This window comes from Cystoisospora suis (assembly GCF_002600585.1).
Source record: "Cystoisospora suis strain Wien I chromosome Unknown contig_5554, whole genome shotgun sequence".
Classification (NCBI taxonomy): domain Eukaryota; phylum Apicomplexa; class Conoidasida; order Eucoccidiorida; family Sarcocystidae; genus Cystoisospora; species Cystoisospora suis.
Window position 1 is genome coordinate 1 of NW_027158344.1, and position 283 is coordinate 283.

General features: G+C 39.2%; 1 protein-coding gene across 1 annotated transcript in view; it reads left to right on the forward strand.

Annotated features, from left to right (window-relative positions):
- Positions 1-5: 5 nt before the first annotated feature.
- CSUI_009343 (variable surface lipoprotein) overlaps positions 6-283 on the forward strand; it is a gene marked incomplete at both ends in the record, with an annotated part of 2,317 nt that continues 2,039 nt past the window's right edge. Inside the window, one exon of the mRNA XM_068069459.1 lies at positions 6-48. Within this exon, the coding sequence (XP_067918565.1) occupies positions 6-48 (43 nt within the window). The remainder of the gene's footprint in view (positions 49-283) is intronic.

A 283-nucleotide genomic window follows, 5' to 3' on the forward strand; every position in this document is an offset into this window, starting at 1 on the left:
TATTAGATTATCTCTATCCTTGTCGAGCTCTCGATCCAAGGCTATACGGTAAGAAGTCGATCACCTGAAAGATTCTTCCTAAGACTTTCTCTTTGTATTGATAAGACTACATACATTAGAGACATACTTCAAAGGCTAGATTTTTCCACTTCCTCCATGTTCTCGTCTACCGCGCATCGACGTCGGCAACTATCACTATTAGATATGAAGAAGGATCGCTGTCGTACACACAAACATCCCTATACATGGATATCTATATCACCTATCTATCTATCTAGATAGA